This window comes from Platichthys flesus, chromosome 7, assembly GCF_949316205.1.
Source record: "Platichthys flesus chromosome 7, fPlaFle2.1, whole genome shotgun sequence".
Lineage (NCBI taxonomy): Eukaryota > Metazoa > Chordata > Actinopteri > Pleuronectiformes > Pleuronectidae > Platichthys > Platichthys flesus.
The window spans coordinates 22,611,090-22,634,187 of record NC_084951.1 but is presented as its reverse complement, the minus strand read 5'-3'; the positions used below and the strand labels follow the sequence as shown (position 1 = coordinate 22,634,187).

General features: G+C 44.0%; 1 protein-coding gene across 2 annotated transcripts; it reads left to right on the top strand.

The window, feature by feature from the left end:
- Nucleotides 1–1,228: 1,228 nt before the first annotated feature.
- On the top strand, nucleotides 1,229–22,928 carry LOC133956842 (chemokine-like protein TAFA-1). 2 transcript variants are annotated; one of them, XM_062392184.1, is made up of 6 exons: nucleotides 1,229–1,634; nucleotides 2,886–3,027; nucleotides 20,074–20,214; nucleotides 21,315–21,439; nucleotides 21,624–21,712; nucleotides 21,867–22,928. In XM_062392184.1, exons 2-5 carry the CDS (start codon nucleotides 2,886–2,888, stop codon nucleotides 21,654–21,656), a joined length of 441 nt encoding a protein of 146 aa, XP_062248168.1. In that variant the 5' UTR covers nucleotides 1,229–1,634; the 3' UTR covers nucleotides 21,657–21,712; nucleotides 21,867–22,928. The 2 variants fall into 2 exon arrangements, with proteins under 2 accessions (XP_062248168.1, XP_062248169.1); XM_062392185.1 differs by having other exon boundaries at nucleotides 2,883–3,027.
- The last annotated feature ends 170 nt before the right edge of the window (nucleotides 22,929–23,098 follow it).

Here is a 23,098-nt window from a genome sequence, read left to right as displayed (position 1 = left end):
GTGTGTTTGAGACACACGAGCCGCTGTTCCGACGAGTCGACATATGTCACCCGCTGAAGCAGATGGCTCTTGTAAAGTTCAGCTCCTACGTGTCAAAACACAGCGTCAACACTGGGAAATCTTTATGAACAATTAATGACTGCACCATCTCTGGAAACTATTGTTTTTCCTCGAACATTGAGCACTTCATGCTATTTGCTTTCCTCATATTCTCGTGTCCCAAATCTCCCCTGCACAGAGTTGACTCTGCCAAAGCCTCAGACATTACTGCTGTGCTGTAGTGAGCCTGCATCTCAAGCAGTTTCTTGCTGTTCTCCTCACTCTGGGTATTCTCCACTCCTTACTGAACTGGGAATGCACCCTGTCTTCCTGCACAAGCATCAAAATAAAATGTGAAGTCTTTATGCCATAGCGATGGCAGTGTGAGCTGCAGGCCTTGGGCAGGTTCTGCACGCCAGTGGTATCTGAAAAAAATAAAATATCCAGACACAATGCAAAAATAGAGCGACACTATGTAGTGAAGGTGACGGGTTTAGGGAGGATCAAGCTATTTTCCCAATGATAGAAATCAGTGCTGGTTTACTCCAAATCAAAGCACTCAGCCCCCCCTCTTTTACAATGATCACCATTACATATCCATCCCAGACTGGAGAACCCCCCCACTGCAGGTGAAGATTACCTTCAGCTGAATGGATACCATTATTCCTCAACACAATCCACTTTCAATTTCCCTTTCTTCTCAGCGTGCGAAAACATGTTTCTTCCTAATCTTCTTTGACGCACTTTCCTGCAACAACGCAACAAGGTAAACCAAGGACTGAGGGTTTATTTCTGTCCCTCCTCAGGTGCTTGTCTCTGGGAAAACAACATGTGGACTCTCTTGTATTTTTTTGGAATCATTCTTATTCACTTAAACACATTATGCATGTTCTTAGCTCCCTAAATGTGGGACAGAGTGGCAACTGACAACAGAAAAAAGGAAAAGGAATTAAAGGAAAATGTTCCCTCGGGAGAGAAAAAAGAAATCCATTCTAAATGTAAATAATTGTTAATCGTGTGGTCACAGCGACGTGAGTGGTGCCAGTTTCCCCTGATTTGCATTTGTCAGAAGCATATGATCAGGTGGAGTGCCTCCATGCCATCTAATCCAGAGGCAGTCTGGCTTTAAGACATGTGATACAGTCCTTACGCTCAGCTCGGCTGTACGGGAACATTTGTTTCTTGGTGCTCGCTGAGGGGGGACTCAGTGAGAGCCACTGCTCAGAGGCTGCCTCTCACAGGAAGGATGCAGACGGGGAGAGAGGAGATTTCACTACAGTTAATGAAGGAGCACTCCGCACGTGCCTACAGATGCGAGGGGGCAAATGAATTCGGTGTCAATGGGAGGAGTGATATTTCAAAGGTGGAACTGAAAGAGCTGTAAATCTGTTTTCCTGTGACTCTGACTTGACGGTCATTTCGGAATCACTGGACTGTTGCTATCAAAGTGCCGGAGCAGGGGGAGACGGAGTCAGTGGAGTTCCTTCCTCCAGCCAAAATTCAGAGTTATTGGATTGGATCAGCATGAGCGGCACTATGGATGGATTTGTGTCATTCTGCTGAGATATTTATATACTCTTAGTTGGCTTGCTCAGGTAAGATTGTATCCTCATTCTTTTTACTCTGTGGCAAAAAATAATTTATTGCATAGATCTATTACTTTATTTGAATAGATTTGGCTTTTTTGGGCAAAACAGGGAAAATGTGAAGCAAATTCTTGGATTTTAAATGCAAAATGTGAAAACTGCATAATTAAAGAATTTCTGTTTAGAAAAGCAAAGGGCATTTTTACAATCTCATTTCAGGGTGTGATTTGATATTGATTAAATTAATAAAATTGTATATACTAATGCCACAAACACTACAAACGTGTGTAAGGATTGAGAAGTAATGTGCATGAGTAGAATATGTATTTCATGTATATCCATGCAGGAACCATAATGGCGTCAGTCTATGTGCAACATGGTTTTATTTTACTTCTTAAGGTTGGATTAAAGTTTTTATGCACCAGAAATGTATCCAGATCTGATCTAGAAGAAATCAAATCTAAATATATCAACGTATGAATTGTTATCAATTGTCTCTGATATGAATTAATAACGAATCAATAAGGTGGTTAATAGTGTGATGCTTGTTTGCTGCAGATGTGACACTTGTAATAATTTCAGGGTTGAGACGTTTTGTATTTTCTCCTTAACAGCCACCTCTCCTCCTCTATGACCAGGAGTATTCCTCGTTGTTGTTCTACTTTCTTCCTCCTCCTCTTCTTTCTTTTTTAAAAAAAATCGAAACAGCATGGTGAAACATTACAGGGCTTTTTGAATTTTCTTACTGCTGTGTCACTGTCACATTATTCTGACAGATACAGAAAAGCCTCGGCAGCCAGCTGCTCGCAAAATCGCATCTTTCTTTAGGTTTGATTTTTTGCTTTTGAGGCAGGAGCACAGCTCAGGAGTTGAAGGGAGTCAGCCTGTCAGGGGAAATCTCTGCTGCATGGGAAAAACTCCCCAGGGATCACTCCACATTTGCAGCGATGTGGCTCAGGGACAAGCCAGGGCAAACTCGCAAGACGAAACAGGGAGGAAGTCATACTTATATAATCATGTTAATGATAAATTCCGATGACTAACAGATCCCACTGAGGGCATTTAGACCGATTATAGACTGGAGCGTGTCTGCGAAATGCTAAATGTATGTATTTGTGTTTACGTGTTGTTCTCCTGAATCTGGGTGTGTGTGTGGGGGGGTGTGGGGTTGGGGGTTGGGGTTACGACCTGTGGTTCACAGGTGGGGAAGATGATGTAATGGTCTCTGCGTTGACTTCACCTTTGCCCGGCCCTCAGCAGATGTGTCCTGTCATGTCCTGGCTGCTCTGCCTGGGCCTGTGGGTCAGTGTGACTGCCATCCAGCTGTGTCAGGCCACGTTCTACGACACCATCCAACAGCATCATGGGACGCGGCCCGGACGAACCACCATCCACATGATCGGTGAGTCGCTTCGGTGACGTCTCTCTCCTGCTCTGGAGTCTTCAGACAAAGCTCTTCCTTTCAATTGCTGCCTGCGTGTTGACTGTGGCAAGGTGGCATTGGTTGCATTGGGTGTTTAATTTGACGAACGGGGAGTGAACTGCGTCACTGCTTTGCTCTGGGAGCTCATTGCCACCTTGTTTATTAATTAAGACGTTACATTCAATAATATATTCGCAGTCTAGGTTAAACTAACAAGCAATTATTTAGCTGGCACATTGTACAGTGGCTGTTTTTCCATTAAGGTTTGGCCTTGATAGCGAGTGAATACTCTGTGCCGGAGATGACACCGAAAGACAATAAATGTTTTTTGCACTTTCCATCTTGAGCCATTACCGTTGACATTCATGCAACACTGCTCCCCCTCAATCTGATCCGTGCGACTGGGCTCCCTGTGTGAAATTGCACTGAATAGAACATGACCGAACCATTACGGTTTAACTTTTTGTTTTTCCATCAGGTGGATGTGAGCCAACGGTTATGGTAAATAATTATGATCTCAGGATTCAGGCGGAGGAGAGGAAGCCGAAATGCTGTCAGAACTTCAAAGGGAGAAGTGTCTGCGTGAGCGTGCGGGTCCTCGGTGTCTGTTATTTCCTCCACGCGCCAGTGCACCTCAAGCATATCAGCAAGAGGTCTTTTCAATTCTCCCAATATTGTGAGTCAGAAGACTTCCTGTTCCAACACCTTCATTTCATTACTCACGTCTGCACATGTGTATCGGAGGAGGAGAAAAGACACACACACACACAGAGAGAGAGAGAAAGGGACGAGGACGTTCACAAATAGGATATCTTCGAGAGAGAGTCTTCTCATGTCAACAAAAGGGGAAATGGAATTAATATTTCAAATGTGCAACTCTATGGAGAAAAACAAGTTCAGAGCGAGAGATTCGAATCCTTCAGGACCCCCTGTTACTGAAAGTGTGAATGCCCTGTCATTCCATTTGACATCGTATGGCGAGTCCTCAGTCCTGGATAAATGAGATGCCACTTTTATGAGAGGAGGATGGGAAGCCTGCCTGGATTGATTCTGACACTGGGACATTTGTTCTGCGCGGCGTGTTGTGTGCCTGTTGGATTGGTGGGAGGATTGGGGTTGACGGGTCATGAATTGGTGGCAAGGAGGCCATTGGTTGCAGACCACTCGGCCAATCATTAAAGGCAGCAAAATACCACAAGTTCACAGTGACTGGTATTACCAGAGGAAAATCGAGATTACAGGGGGAGAGAGATCAGTTGTGTCCTTGCCAATAGAAATTTAGATCCCATGGGGGGGGGGGGGGTGTTGTTTGGAAGAAGCACAAGTCAATCACGTGCACTGGCATTGGGGAAACAGATAGATTGTGACCCGCCTTTCACCACGTGCAAAAACTCTAGATGGATTACATTTCCATGTTTTAAAAACTGCCTGTGTCGTATAGAGGAACACCAGAGAGAAGGATTTCAGGTTTAGCAGCAGCATTTTGTCCCAGGAATAATTTCCATTGACAACATATAGGCAACTGCTTCACTCATGCACTGACACATTGGCAGCCTTATTGCGAACACTGTGTCCAATAGTCCATTAGCTGGATTTCATTTGACGAGACGTGTATGTTCAGTGGCTCGGACAAAGCGCCCTGCTCCCCACCCTACAGCTCCACTTACAGATTGCTGCCTGCCACTCTCTCAGGAATGCTCGGAGCTTTTCTCAGCTCTCCCGGTGCAGGCGGCGTTGTTCCCCGTGCTATGATTCACAAGGTGCTGTATTTATTTGGTGCAAAGAGCGTGAACGATGCACAAAAGAGAGCAGATTGCGTTTGTAGTGCGTCTGTAAAGTGCCGGGGCCGAGATGTAGCTTTTGGGTTTGTGCATTTGCACCCCGCCCCTGAACACTCACACATAAGGACGCTTGTCTTTGTGTACAACCCGGAGAAATAGATACTCGTACATGCAAACAGCACTTTTAAAAAGAGTTACACTTCTGCTCTTGTGTTATATTTGGTGAAGAGTTAAATTTATTCTTTAGAGCAGAAAAAAAAAAAGTTTTTAGCTTTTAATGTGCAGCACAGCAGCATTTCTCTTTCCAGCTGAAGAAACAGTGCCATTGGGGATGCAGTGCATGATGTGGGGGTGTTAGCGCGGCGTATATGATAAAGAGTACATAGTGGCAGCCGGAGGTGGCCTTGCTCCCTCGTGAACTCCCTCCCACCAACAGTCGGCTCTGCAGGGTCAAACTGTTCATAACTGAGAGGTCGTCGCCTCTTAACGCTGCAGATTACGTCTTGTGGTTGCTGGAGAAATGTTTCGATGAGATACACAGAGAGGCAGAAAGTGTGTGTCTCTGTGTGTGTGTGTGTGTGGGGGGGGGGGGGGGGGGGGGGTCCAGGCACAAGTAACGCTCATGTAAGTATCCACTGTATATTATAATTTATTCAGTCTTAAGTCATAAATACTTTACCCTGATATCCATTTCACAGTCTTCCTCTCCCCTCACACTGTAACTACACACGATACTCCTCTGTAGCAGCTGCTTCAACATGGATGTAATTTCAATGCCGAGCAGCTTTAATGCAGTTTTTCTCTGAAACATATGAAGTAGTACGCCCATTTCCAATTTCCACTCTCCCAATCATTTCCCTTTCGGTAGCTTTAGTGAGGGCTAGGGGATCAGGACCCCCCCCCCCCCCCCCCCCATCCCTCCTCATGTGCGTGCCAACAAAAGAAGCCACTCTCTGGTGAAGCTCGCAATGAGGCAAACATGAAAAATGGATTCTCGGCTGTCACAATCAAAGGTTGTATTCTCTGTGCACTGTTTTAGACAGTGACAATTTAATAGCCTTATATAATGCATCCGGGAGGCACATTATTTTGACATACATCTTCCTCCACCCGTCCCCCTAGACTCTCGAGCCGCGCTCTCACTTGTGTCATCGCCGCTCCGCCACAGTGCCAATGGGAAGTGGCGTGCAGCCCCAGCCAGAGGCATCTCCACATCTGGTGCTCGACGGACCCACGTCGTCCTTCTGTTGGTGCACATGTCCACCGCCGAGCAGCAGGTTCACCGTGCTTCCACGTCCCTGTTGTTGTCGTCGTATCATATATTTCACCGGGAAAACACTTATCTGTGTCATCTCCTTTATTGGCCCTGAAAGGAAAAATATATTCTTAAGTAAAATGAATCTCACGACAATCAGGGACTTAATTATTACTGTATGCTCTCAGCTACAAATAGGTTTTACATATCTCCGTATTTCCCATTTATTTCCTCTTTCAGGTCATGAATTATTCATACGCGAGGGCTCCTCTAAGCTTGTGGATATTTGTTTAAACAGCATGTTTAATTGAAGTCTTTCAGCCAATTCTGTACAGGGGCTATGGTTTGTGATCACAACGCTTATATGCAAAATGAATTTCTGTGGCCCACAGCTTAATTAATTAGCCGGCTTTCTCCCTCTCATGACTACACCAGCTGTTTCTTGTCTTAGCCCCAATCCCCGAGCATTCATAACAGGCTTTTAAAGGCCTGCAAAGTTCATGGTTCGATTCATATCTCAGCGGTGGGATCGTAAAAAGTAAAATCCTCTGTCATTCATTTTAACCCTGTGCACTGGGTCTTCAGAGATGTGTTACTTGTCCGACACAGAACTGTAAACACATCCCTTGTACTACTACTACTAAATGTAATACTATTGATGCTTTTAATTATGATCATTTGTATAGACCACAATGTCACCTTTTTTAGAACTAACTGATGAATGTTAACGGCGGCTATTATTTCCAACGCTCATGTACATATTCTAGAAAACACAAATTAGTCACTGCAGTGCTCATAACTCAGTGAGCCGTGCTCATCGCTGGCGGCAGTCTGCCACTCCGCTGGCGACCTCGTGACCTCTGAGCGTCGCGTTTTCAAACCCGCGCTCCAATCCTGCGTCTGAGATATCCGGCTGATCATCTCACACACAAAGGGAAAGAAAATACATTCCTCATCATCCGTGGCTTCGGGCGCGTCTTCGTGTTTGCGTTCGCTGTCATCAAGCCCCCCCCCCCCCCCCCCCCCTCCATTTTCAAAGATGTGCCGGATTCTTGTCTCCGCCGCGCTGTCGTGTTTTCTGTGACGGTAAAGAAAACCTTACGTGCTTCCGTGTTAATTCATCCGAACAAACAAGGAAACAAAACAAAAGCTGTTGTCTTATGGCAAAATATTCATCTGCTGCTGAACGGAGAAACAGCCGTTACCTCAGCCAAGGAGGTCATGTTGTCAGCCGTCAGTTTGTTGGGTTGTTTGTTTGTCAGCAGGATTACACAAAAAACTAACGAATGGATTTACACAACAAAATTTAAGTTTTTGACATTTGGGCTCAAATCAGAGGGCGGATACAGGACTAACTTTCTTTAACTTAGTTATATTTGCTTTTTATACATTCTCACCATTGTCCCAGGGAATAATTCATGGATATTGCGGGAAACATCCAGACTTGGCTCCTGTGGATTTAAATGGGATTTTATAATGGCTTTTTTTTGCTGTATGATAACAATTATGGAAATCAGTAACTTCCATCAATATGATGTGCAGCGATTAGATAATCAACTATATATAAAGTATCTTCAATAGTTTTGGAACCATATCCAGATGAACGTGATGGATTCAGTGCAGAATTCAAGGGAATTGAACCAAGAGCACATTCTTAGTTTGTTTGCTTGTTTGCAGAATTACAGAAAAACAACTCAACTGATTTCCACCAAGTTGTGTGGAGGGGGTGAGAAATGACTCAAGGATGAACACATTAACAGTTAGTGTGGATCTGAAACAGGGGGCAGATCCAGTTGTTTTCTAGTTTCTTTAATACTGCGCTTTCAACATCTTCCAATGACGTCTCAGAGATTAATTCATGGATCTTGATCAAATGAAACAGGCCTGTTTAAAGGACTGATATTTATGATATAATCTGGATCTAGTTTTCTTTAAATCCTAAGGAGGTGGTTCTTTTAGCCGCTTTACGATAGCAAATTGAGCTACAGACCTGTGACTACCACCAATATGTAGCGGAGATAATGAAAATCAACAGTTTGTATGTATCTGCTCTAGTTTAAACTCAAATGTGATGGACTTCTAGAATCTGAAGGGACTGTTGGGCCTTGGCTGAGATCTGTGCTCCAGTGCCTGTGTACTACAGTTCTACACTGAAAAGCACATTTACAGCATCGCTCCCATGGAAGGCAGCCGGAGAATGCGATGAGCAGCGGAGGACATTTAGCCCCAGAGCGATGATATTAGTCGATCATTTGAAAAACACTTGGTTGGCTCCACGCAGCTGCACGTCCTCCCGGGGTCATGAGTGAGCTTCTCAGGCCTTTGTGTCAGTCGTTAGTTAACAGCAGCTCTCCTAATTTGCTGTTGTGACAGCTGTCATCGCTGAGGGACGGTCGACTCTGGAACCCTGATGAAAGGCTTCACTTTGCTTTAATCCAGAAATAGTCTCAAACGAAGCTCGGCTCCGCGGTGGCTTCTTATTTTGTTGTGTGCAAACAGATTGTTTCTTCTCCTCTTATTAAAGTGATTCCGGAAAGTGAGATCGTTTATCTGTGGCCTCCTCACAGAGTTTACGGATAACATGAATTTTTCACACTAATTAATGTGTAATGATGATGTTCGGCGTAATTAGTATTAAACTTTCATTACTGGGAATTGTGCAGCTGCATTAGACCAGGGGTGGGTTTTGACTTTTGAAGCGGAGGTCCACACTTGGTGGTAGATTTGTAAAATGAGCAAAAATATTAGTTTTCACATTTAAAGATCTGATTCCAGAACGATAAACTTTACTTTAACAACAGTAACACTGGTTGTTAAACAAATGCCAATTTAATAACTGCAAATATTCTAGCCAATAGCTGATAACTCTACTTTCAAGTAGCCAGGGGCAGGATTATCATTATTAACAGTTATTTTGTGTGGTTAATAATGCTTTTCTCCTCTTTCCTTTAATCAATTCCCATGTTTTGTCCTTGTGGGCATTCTGTCTTTCTTTGTGGTGTGATTTGTGTCTCTTTGATTCATTTAAATCCTATTTTGCGTCCCGTTGTGTTCGTCTTTGTGGTCGTCCTGACTCCTGTTTTGAGTCTTTTTACGTCTCATTGTGCGTCTTGGTTTGGGTCTCATTTTGTGTGTCTCTGTTTATTATCTTCGTGTCTCTGTAGTCTTTGTGAATACTGATTCTCTTTGTGGTCACTTCCCGTCGTGGTGGTTGATTTGTCTTCTATGATGGTTTTGTGTGTGTCTTTGTGCTCGTTTTGCTTTTCTTCATAGACGTTCGTGTTCGCCGCCTATTATTTAATCACACTTTGTGTCACTCTGTCATCTTTTTCTGTCTCTTCTAAGTGGTTTTTTGTCTCTTTGCGGTTGATTCACATCTGTTTTTAGTCATGTGAGGGACTTTCCAACCAGAAGTGTTAACAGAGCGTCTGGTCTAATGGTCCTGAGCCTTTAACTGGTCAGTAACACATCCATGATAACGAGACATCACACACACCTCAGGCTCTTCCTGGATTGATCACCTGTCAATCACTTTGTCTACATTACAGCAAGGTTAACGTGATGAAGACACTGAATAAGACACTGTCATCTAAACACTTATTTTGTGATTACCTTCACCTGTATTAGTCATAAACCCCAAATAAGCAAGAATCAAATCAAGCACATACTATGACACATGTAGTCTTATTGTATAGACGTGTGTACATCTTATCAGCAGTATTAAAGCCTATTCACAGAATTATGCAACACTGTGGTAGTCACATGTCAACAGGGACATGAGTGGATTCATCGATTGGCAACTCATGTCAATAAAATAATCGAGAAAATATCATATTCAGAATAAGGATAAAATTCTGCATATTATTCAGAATCAGAATCTTCTTTATCTGCCATGTATGTGAACAGAAACTATAAATGTGACTCTTGTACTAAGACGTACAGTAAAAAATAGACCAACAAAACATAACTACAAATGCAAATAGAAGAGGGCGATAGTCAAATGGGGCTCAAATGAATTTGGATTATTAAAGTCTACTTTACATGAGGTAAGTAAATATGACAGAAGTGCATTTGTATAGTGTAGAGTATATACAGTCCACTTAGATTGTATATTGTCAGAAGTATGTACATGTAAACCTGAACTGAGGAACAGAAGAACAAGTGAGTAAATAAGTGGATGACTAATGTTGCAGGTGGTTTCTGACCTGCGTGGCTGATTGTTGTCCTCTTAGACGCGGTTGTTATTATAAGGACATCAATTCTGAGGCCCGTGGTCATTACTGGACTCTTTGGTTTGCCCCATTAGGGGTAAAACACAAGACCAACCTAGTTTGATGACTTTTGGGATCAACCATTCTCGTTCTCATCCTTTGCTCCCAAAGTTATAGCAGAGATGAGCAAAATGTCACGTTACCTTGGATAGAATTGTGTGATTCTCTGGGTGTGAACATCATTGAAAACATTTTGGATTATGTAAATGAATGTGTTGTGTTTAGATATTGTAAGGAAGAATCGCTACAACACAAATACTCCACTTCATAAGCCTCTCGATTCACAACGTGAAATTAAAGAAATCAACCTGTTGTACATTGGGTTTAATGGAAACTATCAAACCATCTCTGCACTCGCCGGTTGCACAGTGGTTGTGTGTTGCCTCACGTGTGATAACTATTCCACAACCAAACAAACAAACAAACAAACAGCCCTACTGGTGAATTAATGATAGCTAGTGTCCCAACAGCTTGTAAATATCATGTCAGGGAGTTCAGACCTTTTGTTTTGCGTGTGCAGAGAACTGTTCCAGCAGATGTGCTCCCTGCCAAGGTAAAAGGCAAACCCCCGCTGCAAGTGTCCCTGTTGACCTGCATTATAAGGAGGTGTAAAGATGAAGCAGGTTTGTCACAGGCTGTTTTCCTCCGCTCTGGCTTTCTCTTTCTGTGTGGAGGGTTTTCAAGGTGTGGCCGCCCTCGGGCTCTCCCTGCTCTTTAGACGACGAACAGGGTTTCTGTCACTTCACTTCTGGCTATTTGCGAGCGGAGTTTAGATGAGAATTTTTTAGTTTTCCGCAACCCTGTTTGTTAGACATAAAGTTTATTAGAATCTACTCAGAACTGGGGCTGCAGATTCAGGAGCTATTGTTTGTGACTAACACGTTGTCCCCAAACGCGCCACTGCGGAGGGAAAAACCACTTCCATTAATTCATTCTCCCGCGGAAAATGGGACCTCATTTCCTCGATTTTGATTTTCTCAATGAAAGAAATACGTCTCGCAGAGTGGGAATTATGCTTGAGAGATCATTTCATATGGCATTGCCTTTGTGGGAGCCTATTTTAAATGCTTGGCAAGAATATGAAATTCATTATCATTACTTAGACCTCATTAAACTGAAAAGAAGCATCTCAACTTACTAATTGGTTCCAAGGGGGAGGGTAGCATGAGAAATAAGCAAAGTAATTAATATTGGGTTTATCAGCTTCCATTGCAGTTTTTTTTTTTTCTTTCTTCCCGTCGCTAATATCTCCTCGGTGTGCTATAAGTCTTCTGGCATATTTACACTACAGATCCAATTATCTTTCCTGGAGAGACTGGGGAAGTATGCCATGTGTGAGAGGGGGGGTGGGGGACAAACGTAGGGGAAGTAGATTTTTTGACAATATGAGGATCATGACTGACAAGCAGAAATTGAATGATGAAAAAAATCTGGTTTCTTTAAAGGTTTATATCGTGATGTTCATACTGAATCTTTTCCTTTTGACGTCATTTACGAATCAATCGGTAAAATAAACACATCACGAATTTAGATCATGTTGTGTTGGTGAACTGCACAGCAGCACATGCTCTCTCCCTCCCTCAATGTGATTACAATCAACATGTGACACAATCTGCTTTTTAAGTGTCACACCGAATAAGTTAAGAACCATTCTCTGACCCCCCCACCCCCCCCCCCACCCCTCCACACTATCAGCTTGCAGGTTGTGAATAATCGCCGCCGCTGCCGACCCTTCAGAGCACATGTCATGCAGCATGAAAGGTCATTTAGCCCTTGTATTATGCATTATTACACAGTTTACATGTTGCCGGCACATTGTCTGGCCGCCAGTGAGCGGACGAGCAGTCACATCAGAGGCGAGCAGCTGTTCTCTGAAGGCTCCTCGGCTCGCCTCTGTCTCTGCCTCCCCCTATTTCATCCCGCTGAATGAAACACTTTCATCAGAGCAGGCCATCTAGAAAGAAGGAGAAAAAATACGTGAAATACCAGTTCTGGACATTTGCAGCGAGGGGGAGGGGGAGGGGGGGGGGGGGGGGGAGCTCGATAGAAGGACGGGAACAGCTTGACATTTAAAAATGAAAGACGTTGAAGAGACACGAGATATATATATATTTTTTCGCATTGTTATTTTGTTCTATGGGGGCCATTCCCCCCCCCCCAAACCCCCCCCTCAGAAGTGAATGTGTGCAACGAGAGGATAATGTGCCTTTGTTTATTTGAGCTTAATGGACGTGAAAGCCGCCCGCGTGATTGCTGCTGTACAGTAGCGTCGCCATGTCGTGCCGAGCGAGTCACACAGCTGCATTATAAGTGGACAACATAACAACACACCAAATAACCACAGGCTTTCATTCGAGCGCGTCGAGAGTCAGACCAGCAGTTAATGCCCTTCATGGGGACCAGTGTGGCGTGGTCCCGAGCCTGTGATGAGGTGACAGCACACGCGACCGGCTTTGAGGGCTCACATGCAAATGAAAGGGCCAATCCGCTGCCACTCGCTGCTTCCTCTGTTCCAACGCGCTCCTCGTGCATCTTGAAACAAACACCGGCTCCACTCTGTGAACGCTGCTTTTTTGCATTTCAATAAAGTATCACCCGTATTTGGCCCGGTGCACAGGACCGGGCCTCTTTGTGTGACATGCTGTCAAAGCTGCCAGCCATATTCCACGAATTTCTCTGCTTTTTATTTGTCATGGACGGTGCTTTTATTTTTTCTTTCCCACAGTGGCAATTTGGTAGTTTTCCTCGCTCGTAAATTGCTTTGATTTTCTCTCTCTGGCAAGCATATGCACTCTCTCTCTCTCTCTCTCTCTCTCTCTCTCTCTCTCTTAACAAACACACAGTGTGAACTTGTGAGACACACACACACATGCGTCAAAAGAGAAAAAAGGAAAAACCTTTTAATAGATGTAGTTTCTCAAACTCTGAAGTTTCTCAAGCTGTTTTCAACAAAACACCGTCCGCAGGATTCTCTCCACCCCGGAAACAAATTTGTCTCCCAGTTTATCAAGCGATATATTACTAATTTTCACCTCGGTGTTTACTTCTAGAATAACAACATTACTGCAGGGACGTTAGCTGTTTTCACAGAAGGCAGGGGAATACAAATTGTCACTCAGTTTGACACCACGCAGTCACATTCCTGTGCCTCTCACTGTCTTCCATCTGCATTAATTTGACATTCTCTAATCTGCCGCTCCTATTTCCGAAACTGCCGTAGCCCTGCTGGCTCGGAAGTCTGCAGAGAGCCTGCACGGAGAGGGAGTGGGGCCCATTACGGGTCACCTTGGATGCATTTCCCATTAAAAGGTGACAGGCCTGCTGCTCTAAAACATGGACTGCCGTGGTTCGGAGACCAGGGCCTGCTGTCTCTGGTAAATGACTTTTAAACAACAAAGTAATTAACAACAGGTGATGGGGCGCTCTGTGTTGGCGGGGACTTGCCTGCGATGTGGACTCTGAGGTTTGCAGGGAGTCGCTCAGATGTCTCCAGCCATGTTGTCGTGCAGACGGCAACATGGCTGTGCGAGCGTGTGAGTTCAGCTCAGGGCGTGGACGTAATGCCACTGGCTGCCAATCACTGGAATCCAAAGGTCTGAGAGGAACACGGTTTCCTGATGATTTGATTCCCTCAGGCTTTTCCGTTTGGTTTGTGTATGAAGTGAACCAGAGGCTGCCTTCACGTCCATGCTTGCTGAATTCGATAATTCCACATATTTCTATTAGATTATTAGGTTTTACCCAAATGACAGATATCAATTTGAAACCCTCTATAAATTGCACGTGTAGTGTTTCCCGTGTCCACACCTATGGAACGTCTAAAACAGATGGTACACCCGCTCTCTCCAGAGGCAGTGGCCCAGTCTGGGCTCATTAAAGTCCACGTGGAGTCATTGCATTACTTATTGCAGGGTGACATTTCTATTGAGACGGACTGGCCATCCTCCTCTGTGCAGTGTCTGTTTCGTCACGTTTGAAGAACCATTAACCGGTCCCTCGTGAACCCCCCCCCCCCCACCGCTCACATTCACCGGGGCAGGCAGAACCGCAGATCCACAGAAAGTCAGAATGGCCGCTACACGTTCATGTCATGGATGGTTTGACAGCATTTGCCGTCATCCAGGCGTGCTGTCCATAACTCATCGGATCCTGACGCAGTGACTCATCGTGCAGGAGTCCGTCGCACTCCGTCCGGCAGCCGAGGCTCTGCTGATGCCAGGTGTCGTCATTGGTGTGGTTGAGAGCACTACAGCTAAGTGTTCCGGGGGAGAAGGAATCAATGTGGCAAACCTGAACAAAGTCAGATCCCTCTGTGAGGAGTTGTGTAAAGTGCTGTGTGCTTTCTTGGCTTTCACAGACCTTGTTTTTTCCTTCTAACTGCGCAATTACATTTTTACAGTATCTGGCTCTGTGAATTCAACATGTTAAAAGAAGTCAAATATTTTGTTATAATAATGTAATTCTATAAATAATTGGGTCCTAAAAACCTTGTTTCCATAAAACAACTTTATTAGTGCATTTAGATTTCAATATTACGCACAATTCAGATGATTATAGCTCTATCTATAATATAATTATAGATTTTTCCATTTTGCATTCTGATTTACATTCCTAATTTAGTAATTGAAACTCTGGCTGTTAAATGCATGCACTGGAGTAAATCTTGTAACATTTACTACATGTCAAAGGAGAATATTGCTGAGAAAGATTCAAGTAAAGCACCTCATTGATTTTACAAATTAAATACAGTTTACCTGTCATAAGCAATTCTGCTCAGTCGGTGTAAACAGCTGCATAAAGTCTGGGTTACAAACTGGAGCTGGAGATACAAGCTTTTCTATCACGAGTTAAGAAAGAAGCAAACAACTTGCACGATGGGAAATGTACGATGTAATTTTTTTTGTGGTTGTTGAACCTACGGTCTATAGAAGACACAATGTGTCCGTCTTAGTACAACACTAAGAGCCCAATTAAAGTAAATGTACTTTGTTACTCTCCATCATTGTGTAATTCACTGTGGTGCCTGTTCTAAACCTGTGTGTTTGTGAATGGGGCTGTTTGCTTCTCCTGTGGTGAGGCTGGTTGCAGCTTTCCACAGAATCCTGAAGCCACCGCCGCTGCACAAAGAGCTGTTCACACGTTTTATTCAAAGCTCAGTGCATCGACCGTCTGTTTGTTCAAACTATATTTATATTGAGCACATCACGAGTCCAAATCGCACTTAAGTCAACACTGCGCTTCCTTGGGCCCTTGGCAAGACACATTTTAAGTGTTAAGCTGAGAAATGAAGATATGAAGACTTCTGGAATTGTTTGAGAAATGTCAATATGTTTGTGTAGTTTTATGCAATTTCCAGCCAATCTCTCTCCTTTTGTAATGAAAGGTGGAAGGTGGCACAGATATCAAATCAAATGATAGTTTAGAAAAATGGGAAACGGCAGCCGTTAGTCTGGAGTGAGTCAAGGCCGAAGACAAGTGCAGGCGAGACTGACACTGAACAAATTAGGACCTTGGGCCGCGGCACTAAATACAGCAGATGTGTTGTTCTCAGGGATATTTCTTTGTTTTCCAAAAGCCAAAACAGAGCAACAAAATAAATATCTCGGTTTGATGGAATAAATCATCACACAACCGAAGCGCCCGTCCAAGAAAGACACGAAGTAGAGCCACCGTCTCATTTAGCATGAAGTTGTGACTTATTCAGCTCTTTTCCCGGCACTAAAAAGTGAAGTTGCGGCCCGGGCGCAGGTTGTGGGCGGTCCCCTGGTTTCCTGTCACCTTCTGTTCCCAGCCTCAGAGTAATGAAGGAGCAGGCGCCCGGAGCATGGCCACGGGAACAGGGCAGCTCCAGTCGAGACACCCTCTGCTTCTGTCTGACCTCTGAACCAATGAGTGAAGATTTCTCGTGTGACCCTTGTCCCCTGTCAGTCAGTATGTTGACAGGGGAAGACAACACAACCACACACACACACACACACACACACACACACACACACACACACACACTCACACAGCTCGAAGACGTTTGTTATCTGTGAGACTGACTTTGTTCCTTCACGCTGATAATGGGAATATGGAAATACAGAAAACAATTATACCCTTGCTTGGCTCCAGCCCTCACCTGATGAGAGCGTTCATCTCCCGCCATGTTATCCTTCGTCGACTTGTGAAATATTTATAATGTCAAAAATGGATTTCGGGGCGTGTGGCGTGTTGTAGTCACGAGGTGAAACCAGGTGCGAACTCGAAGAACGCTCGTCAGCGCCGCTCGGCTTTCGTCTAAACACGGCTGGAAATACCACGCGGAATTTGCATTTCCATCCGTTTGTGATGTATTCTTTGGAGGTGATAATTTTCCAAATATAGAGCATCCTGATTCTTTGCTCTGTGCGAGAGCAACAAGCGGTTACAAGTTAATTCTGTTGAGTGGTGTGTTTTTAATAGATCAAAGAGGAAATCTGGGGCTGTCTTATGCAATTACGGGGATGCATTAAGAAGAACAAACCCCTCTGGGCTGTTGTTTTCAAATGATGCCCCACTGCTTCCACTGGTACATCGCGATTAACGTTGTGCAGACATGCCCTTTGGTTGAGTGCATCAGACAGCAGCCGACTTTGTCCCAGACCAGCTACAGGATCAGGATGTTTTTTCCATTATTACACGATAACCCTGAGAACAGACACGGCAGGAAGCAGGGAGGAGAAAGGCTCGCTGAATTCCAACTATTTGACTCTTAAAGCTATTAAAAAAGGTAAAGTTACCATTCTTCAATAAAATGTCAAAAAATTAAGTGTATTTTGTTGACTTGTGCACTTGTGTTACCCAAAATGTTTTCCAACGAAGTTCAAACCCAGTTTTATTCAAGGTAACAGGACGTTTTTAAATCCGCTTTGACCGTCTCTGCTGTGACTTCTGGGGCAAACTAGCTTTTCTTTCCTTTCACAGTTTGTATCAGTCGCTCTTAACGGATCAGGATTGTTGTTTTGTGCCGCTGAAGCTTTTCCGAGTAAACCGAAAATGCACACGGGGGGGAAACCAAGTGGCCCAAGAAGATTATTGGGGAAGAAATGGCATTGAGACAACAACTCCCATGATCCCGCGCTGCTTTGTGACGTCATCAAACTACGAGTTGGTCATTGTTCCTGATTACGGGACCCCTAGTGGCTGAAGATTACATTGAAGAGGACATGGTCCATCCATATTAATGCGCTCCACATTACAAGCAGATGCTGAACACGCTGTATTTCCACTTCGAAGAAACACAGGATCCTGGGATGAGGCGCTGTCAAGTCTTCTGAAGTCTAAGTCTCCTCTTGAGGGTTTTTATGAACATAGAGTGTGAGACAGGCGCGGTGATTCACTTCCATCCAGCGGGTCAAGTGGGGCTGTGAGTTGGCTAATCCCCAGAGGAGCTCACATGATGGTTCAATTATATCCAGGAACTGACACGTTACTTTCTGTGTCTCTGTCTGAGTTTAAGCTACTTTATGGATTACCGTTTGGCTTTGGTTTGAACAAAAACTGTGTTTTATATGAAGCAGCTGCTCGTGCAACGCTAAACCGGCTTCTCTGCAAACCTGCTGCATCCTTACTGATGTAATCCCTAAAGACCTGGTCACATTTGCAATTCAAAGGGTGATCAAACTTTATTTTAGCCCAACACATTCACTATTCATTGTCAGTATTAAACTCTTACAGCCTAATTAAATGTATTCTAGTTGTACAGTGTTAATTCATTTATTAAAAAAAAATATATTTTTAGAGCTGCAACAATTTGGAGAATAGGTAGTTAATCAACAGGAAATGAATTAGCAGCTGTTTTGATAACAAGTTAATTAGTTTAGTATTTTTTTAGAATTAATGCATTTATTAAAGAAAATCCAGATCATTCTATATCAGTTAATTCTAACTGATAAAATAAAATAAAGCAAAACACCCACATGAAAGAAACTGCATCCAGATTATATTTCATTTACCCAAAACCATTTGACTATTATTTTCTGTTAACCAACTAATCAATTAACTAATTGACTGCCTAAGCTCGACCCATCATTATCGATGACAATAAGTGGGTAACGCTCTGTTCTGAAGCATTAATCTTCTGTTTGTGTAGCAGCTTAATGAGCTATTAATGAGGACGGTGATACAGTTTGGTTATTTACCGTTGTAATGAGGTGATGTTAAAATAAAGGGGGTTCTTTTGAAATGTGATTGGATGTTGTTTACTGCTCGGCAACCACATCAGGTTTTTTCTCACGAGAAAACGTGCACGGCTCCGCTTTGTGCGTCTAACAAATTGTTGTGCATGAGGAGGGCCTAAAAAAACCACAAATATTAAAATGCGGTTAAAGCGATATATGCAAATCAAGCCATGACACATTTCATAAAGCCACAGCTCATTGTCAAACATTACTTCGGGTTCACTTTACTTGCAATACACCAGATACCCCCCCCCTCTCTCTCTCTCTCTCTCTCTCTCTCTCTCAGCTCTTTCTCTCCTCAACCTCCTTGATCTTGTGTCATGCTGACGGGTGTAATTGTCAGATGGTTCTTTGCGGCGCAGCCCTCACATGTGGAGAGTCGGAGCGCAGTGGGTGGGAGAGGCCAGCGGTCGCGGTGGGTCGAGTCCGCTCAGTCAGTCCGGTCCCCTCGTCCTCCAGGGCACAGCCGGTTGTTTGGTGATAATTGCGTGGTGGAGCCAGTGTTGGTATTCATGATAACCCTGAAGCAGGCCTCTCCTGCCCGCTAATAGACGTCTCTCTTTCTGCTGGGCTCTCACACGTCTCTTCATCGTCATTTAGCATTCAACAAGCTGCAGGGGCCTCGTCTGCAGAGTAAAAGCACACGGATGATTATTCTTGTTTACAGCCGACCTGTGAGATAGTTTCCAAAAGAATCGTGGGCAGAAATATTACATGACGGTGAGCGGCGGAAGTATTGAGATGTTCTACTTCAGGTATCAGTACAACGATGGAAAAAATACCTCTAATTGGAAAGTTTATACGAAACGTACTTGAGGCAAGCAAAAGTATGACACATGATATATCATGATACTGTCTATATTATTACACTGACACTTTTTGATGGATGACACTGAGTTTCATACAATTTCCAAAGGAGCTAGTTTTAGTTTTTAGTATCAAACTTCCCTCTATCTGGCCATGTTAGAGAAAGTAGAAGAAAAGTTCCAGGATCCAAACTTGTATCTGGATCCACCCCAAAGATTCAAACTTCTTCTGGTGACGCCACACTCCTGCCAAACAATATCATGGAAATCAGTTTTGTTGTTTCTACTACACCTCTGCAGAAATTGCACAAGTTAGATATCTTTATATAGACACCAATTATACATAAAACAGTTGCAGAGATATACTCATTTATTCTATTCTAATTTATTAAATTCTATATCGTTAGCATCTCATTTTAACCTGGAGTCTGAAAAAAAACTACATTGTTCTTGCGGAGATATGCTCTATTATTCAATTCTGTATTTTAGGCATGACATTTTTACCTGGGGACGAGGTTGAGTGCAGCATCTCAGTCAATGTGATTATTTTGGTTCCACCGATGATAACAGTCTGCGGTAATCCACAAATGTCCACAAAACGATTTGCTCAGAAAGCAAAGTGTGACTGTGTGTGACCCCTGAGATGCTGACTTAATGTAGTTTGTTGTGTGTGTGTGTGTGTGTGTGTGTGTTTGTTTCTCTTCTTATCAGAGGGCGGCACATGTGAAGTAATTGCTGCTCACAGATGCTGCAACAAGAATCGTATCGAGGAGCGGTCACAGACGGTCAAGTGTTCCTGCCTGCCAGGGAAGGTGGCTGGAACCACCAGGAACAGACCTTCATGTGTGGACGGTGAGTAAAAAACTGATAACGGAAGTTTTCCTGCGATGCTGTCGTGAGTTTGCATGGGGAAAAAAAACATTTATTTGGAATGTGCTTGCCTCGCAGGGAAAAGAACAATTTCCATTTTTGTATTTAATTCAGCAGAACGTGGACTGTATTGTTCGGGAAAATAAAATAATCCTGCCAGACGAGCCTTTTGTAAAAATACAGAGATTTGTTAAAATAACAGGCACCCGTGCAATGCCTCGTCCCAGATACGATTTAACAGTACCTGGGATAATGTCACTTCCAAATTCCGTTGCTGACAGACAGCGGGGGGGGGGGGACTGCAGGGGGAAGCTTTACTCCAGCAGCAGCAGGCAGCTAAACACAACCGCTGAATGAAACGCACCTCAGGGAACAGTGGGAAAAATAAAGAATAGCAAAAGGCAAATAGGTGCAGAAGAAAATGGCTGCTGATGACTTGGGAGCCTTGTTGCTATTCAGTGATGGATTTTTTTTTTTTACGCTTTGACAAAAGTCTGAAACACCAGTTCAGTCCCTTGTGAGAAAAGGATTTGGTGTTCGGGTCTCACACGTCAATATGTGGCTTTTGTCAAACCTCTCACCTGCAGCTTTTATCTTAAATCCTTTTTGCAAATATTACTGCAATCTCGGAGCGGCCGAGGGAATTTGAGGTCTCTCAATGTCAGCTCCGACAGATTCTTTTCCGCTATCACACATTACAAACAATGCGCTGTCTACTTACCCTGTAGTTAAGGCAATTTTCTCTCTGGTTGGCAGAAATGTGGCATACATTAAAGTCAAGTCACAGACACACTTACTGATCCACTCAGTAAATTGAAAGCCTCGGCTCCAACCTCTGCTTTCCACTTATACGCTGCCTTTCATAAAGGAGCCGCATTGTAATAAGAAACTGTTTTATCTGAAACGTACACATGTGACACACGGAGCCGAGTTGTTTACCGCCACCTCGGACATAATGTGTTTTATTGGGCGCAGACACCTGCACCTAATGGCCATGGCTCTGTGGACTGCTGGGCCGTGCGATGTGGCGCTAGGGCGAAGGGTACCGGCATCACCATTTCTCTTGTCTTTGTTGCCTGTAGCATCCATAGTAATTGGGAAGTGGTGGTGTGAGATGGAGCCTTGCCTGGAGGGGGAGGAATGCAAGACGCTCCCCGACAACTCGGGCTGGATGTGCTACGCCGGCAACAAGATCAAAACCACGAGGGTAAGATAACCTCTCCTGACCGCCGCGTGCCGAACAGTGGGGGTGGAGGCGTACAGCGCGGTGACACGAGCCGCGGCATCAACCAAGCAGCATATTCACAGAGATTGAATTTCGTCGTAAATTGACTCGTTAACGCCGCCGCCCTCTAACCCCTTGATTTCCTGCTTCCCTTTTTCTTTGTCAGAACACTCAGCCATACACAACATCAACATATTAACACGTTTGGGAGAGAGGATGCGGGGAAATGCCTCTGGTGCAAGGGTTAATTTGCAGGTCAGCTTCTTCACTTATACTGGAACGCCGGTCTGCTTGTTAATTTCTCTCAACCGGCTTAATGACTGAGTTTTGTAAAGGGCACCACACGTGATTTACACTAATCTCTGTGATATTTACAACCTTCCTAACGCGTTGCTCCTTCTCGTTTCAGGACCAATTACCACAAAGACAATGAACTTATTGTTGCTTTGAGAAATGTGAACACTTCTCAGATTCAAGTGTAAAAAAAAGATGTAGAGTACGTCGAGCACATCCTGCTCCAGGCTCCTGAAAAAAACGACGCTCCGAGCCGCCTGCGGGGAACTTCATCATAACCTTGTAATGAGTATAGTTTCATCATTTCTTTATAACTGTGAGTTGGAACATGAATGTCTGCACTTGGATTAATGTCTGGACGCCAGCTGACGCCCCCCCCTGTTCACACATCACGTGACAGAGATGGGAGGCGACCAACAGGAGAGAGGTATTCGTCAGAGGACACACGGGGACGAGCAGGAACACTAGTCGACAGCCCTCAGGATTTTCTTTTTTTCAATATTCTAAGAGGAAAAGTTATTGTACATACGTTGTTTGTCATTTCCTGTCGTTACACAACAACTCGATTCGTGGTGGTGGTGAATTATCGTTCATCCAAGTCCCTGAATGCACTGTCCATCGCCCCTCCTCTGACCCACGAGAACACGACGCAGCCGGAACTTCAGACGAGTTCTCGGGCACGCGACGTGAAGACGGAACAGATGCATTGTGGGGGAGGTGTTTTACAAATTAAAGCTTATGTGTCTTGATACTGTACATTTTGCCACTTGTTTGTATGGTGCTGGTTTTCTTCTCTTTTAATGACACTTGCCGGTCGTTAACATGTCAGCTGCCCTGAGACGGATTAAATCACCAAAAATGTGAAACCACTTGGTTGTTTTTCGATACTTGAAATGCCTTATTCGTGTCAGATCATTGTACATATGAAGCTGTTGAGTGATATGTGCCGAAATGTCATTAAAGTCATTGATCCTGTAGCTGACGTGACTGCAGCTGTACCGTTGCCCTCACCGGTGTCATGTATCAGCATCACAGATCTGTACCGGGGAGCTAGAGTAACCGAAGCACTTCTTCAAACTAAGATTTTGGCAATTATGAAAATAAGCTCATGTGCTTTCTCGTTAGATCTGGAAATGTATGGAGCTAGATGATGGTTATCTTAGCTTAGCATAAAGATTGGAAGCCAGAGGAAGCCTGACTTGGTGGACAATTCACAAAGGCTGGTTAGCGGCACTTTTAAAAGCTCACTAATTAACATGATAAACCCGTCGACTGCATATGAAGATGGACACTGCGTCTCCACATCCTTCCACTATTAAATAAATGAAGCCAAAATATCCTGAATAT